This window comes from Rhincodon typus, chromosome 34 (assembly GCF_021869965.1).
Source record: "Rhincodon typus isolate 14 chromosome 34, sRhiTyp1.1, whole genome shotgun sequence".
Taxonomy (NCBI): Eukaryota; Metazoa; Chordata; class Chondrichthyes; order Orectolobiformes; family Rhincodontidae; genus Rhincodon; species Rhincodon typus.
The window spans coordinates 20,675,915-20,678,176 of record NC_063365.1 but is presented as its reverse complement, the minus strand read 5'-3'; the positions used below and the strand labels follow the sequence as shown (position 1 = coordinate 20,678,176).

Sequence of the window (2,262 nt, the reverse complement as noted above, 5' to 3'; positions counted from 1 at the left end):
CGTTGGGTGAGGGGGCAGTGGGTGAGGGGGTAATGAGTGATGGGGCAGTTGGGTGAGGGGACAGTGAGTGAAGGGTCAGTGGGTGAGGGGATAATGAGTGATGGGGCAGTTGGGTGAGGGGACGTTGGGTGAGGGGCCAGTGGGTGAAGGGTCAGTGGGTGAAGGGTCAGTGGGTGAAGGGTCAGTGGGTGAAGGGTCAGTGGGGGTGAGGAGCTGACATTGTACACCATAACCTTCACACATATTACTTTAGAATGAAGCAGCTGTCTCTTCCCTCTCTATTTCACGATATTGATATTCAACTTTTGCCTACAGAAATGAGTCCCTCATGCCTCTCACTCTCTCTGGATTGATTGCGCTACATCCTGGATTTTGAAAATTGTAATTGTACATTTGTCCGGGTCAGCGATATCGCTTGGGAGTCTAGCCATTCATTGGTGGTAACGTTCTATGCCCCTTAGTGTCAAACATGATAAAGTAATATGCAACTGTGCAGTGACCAGTGTCACTCACTGGTGCCAAGGTGGTCATTGGGAACTGGTAGTGTACACTGTAGGACAGAGGATGAGTTAATCAGAAGGAGTGAAAGTTGCTCATGAAGGATGGAAAACATGTGCCAAGTGGTTAGCAGTGCTTATAGGACAGCTGGTGCTGTGTTACCAAATGTAACCTCTGTCATCGGTCTCTCCAACTTCACCTTCTTCCTCTGTTTCTTCCGCAGTCTCTTCAGCCTCTTTCTCTTCCTCATCCTCCCAGCCGACTCCGCTGCCAAAATCACCGGAGAAACTGATCACATCTTCTGCGGAAGTGACACAAAACCAGCGTCAGTCACAGGGAAGGGAATTAGCGCCAGGACATAGAGAACGGGGTGGAGGGAGAGGGTAGGAGGTGGGTACTTTGGTACTATGTTCAGACATTCTATCGCAACTGCACCACCCCTGTTTCCATTGGTTGTCCAACATAGCCTCAAAATAGGGGGAGCAGATTTGGAACTGTGTTAAGGAGGAACTTCTTCACCCAAAGGGTTGTGAATCTGTGGAATTCCCTGCCCAGTGAAGCAGCCGAGGCTACCTCGTTGAATGTTTTTAAGGCAAAGATAGATTTTTGAACAGAAATGGAATTAAGGGTTATGGTGATCAGGACGGTAGGTGGATCTGAGTCCACAAAAAGATCAGCCATGATCTTATTGAATGGTGGAGCAGGCTCGATGGGCCAGTTGGCCTACTCCTGCTCCTATTTCTCATGCTTTTATGTTAATCATCACAGAGCCTGCCATTTCTCAATTGGGAAAGCACACACAGTCTTCATTAGCTAATTGGATGATTCCCAACAGCCCATCAAAATGTCTTTCTTGCCAGCTCCTACATTTTTAGAATTAATAGATTCACAATTAAGGGTGAAGCTGTTCCTGCTCGTAAAAGGAACAAGAATGAGAGGGGCTTAGATTTAAAGTGATGTGCAAATGAAGCAAGGATGATGTGAGAAACATCTTTTGCACTCAGTGAGTAGTTAGAGTATGGAATGCACTGCCTGGACATGAAGTAGAGGGGTAGGTTCAATTCAGACACTCAAGAGGGGTGTTGGATGGTTATTTGGATAGAAATCGTGAACAGGGATTGGGGAAAAACGCAGAAGATTATAACCTAGTGCCACAGCCAAACTAGATAACAAAACCTGTGCAAGTATGATGGGTTTGAATGGTCTACTTCTGTGACTGTTGTTCTCCTGGTTTGATTTCTCAAGCACTTTGAAACAATCCTGGAAAGGTGGAATCTCAAGCCAGCCAACTCGTACAAGCAACAGCAACAAATGTAAAGTTCACTGTCCCCCAAAATGACACTCAACCCCAGAAGAACACAAGGGATAGGAGGAGGTCATTCAGCCCCCTTAAACCTACCCCACCATTCAATTAAATCATAGATGATTTTTACTCCATCTCTATCTTTATTCCATTCAGCCTTTGATACTCTTAGTTAACACAATTCCATCAATTGTTTTGAAAGCTCCAGTTCGCCATCAGTAACCCCAGCCTTTCAGCCACGAGGTCCCAGCAAGATGGCGGCACGGTAGCACTCTCCACCTGGAGCTTCTCTGCTCTGACATTTTTTTTCCTTTTTTTAAAATTCCTCTCTCTTTTTAGCAAGTCCCGGAGCAGCGCGAGGGGAGGTGAGTCCTGGAGCAGCACGAGGGGGAGCGCGTCCCCGAGAGGCGCAAGAGGGAGCGAGGCCGAGTACAGCGCGAGCGGAAGCGAGTCCGGGGGCA

The 2,262-nt window shown here is 47.5% G+C and overlaps 1 protein-coding gene across 2 annotated transcripts in view; it reads right to left on the bottom strand.

Annotated features, from left to right (window-relative positions):
• Positions 1–140: 140 nt before the first annotated feature.
• spock2 (SPARC (osteonectin), cwcv and kazal like domains proteoglycan 2) overlaps positions 141–2,262 on the bottom strand; it is a 75,609-nt gene continuing 73,487 nt past the window's right edge. For both annotated transcript variants that reach the window (XM_048616349.1, XM_048616350.1), the window contains one exon: positions 141–799. In XM_048616349.1, the coding sequence (XP_048472306.1) occupies positions 657–799 (143 nt within the window). In that variant the 3' untranslated portion in view covers positions 141–656. The remainder of the gene's footprint in view (positions 800–2,262) is intronic.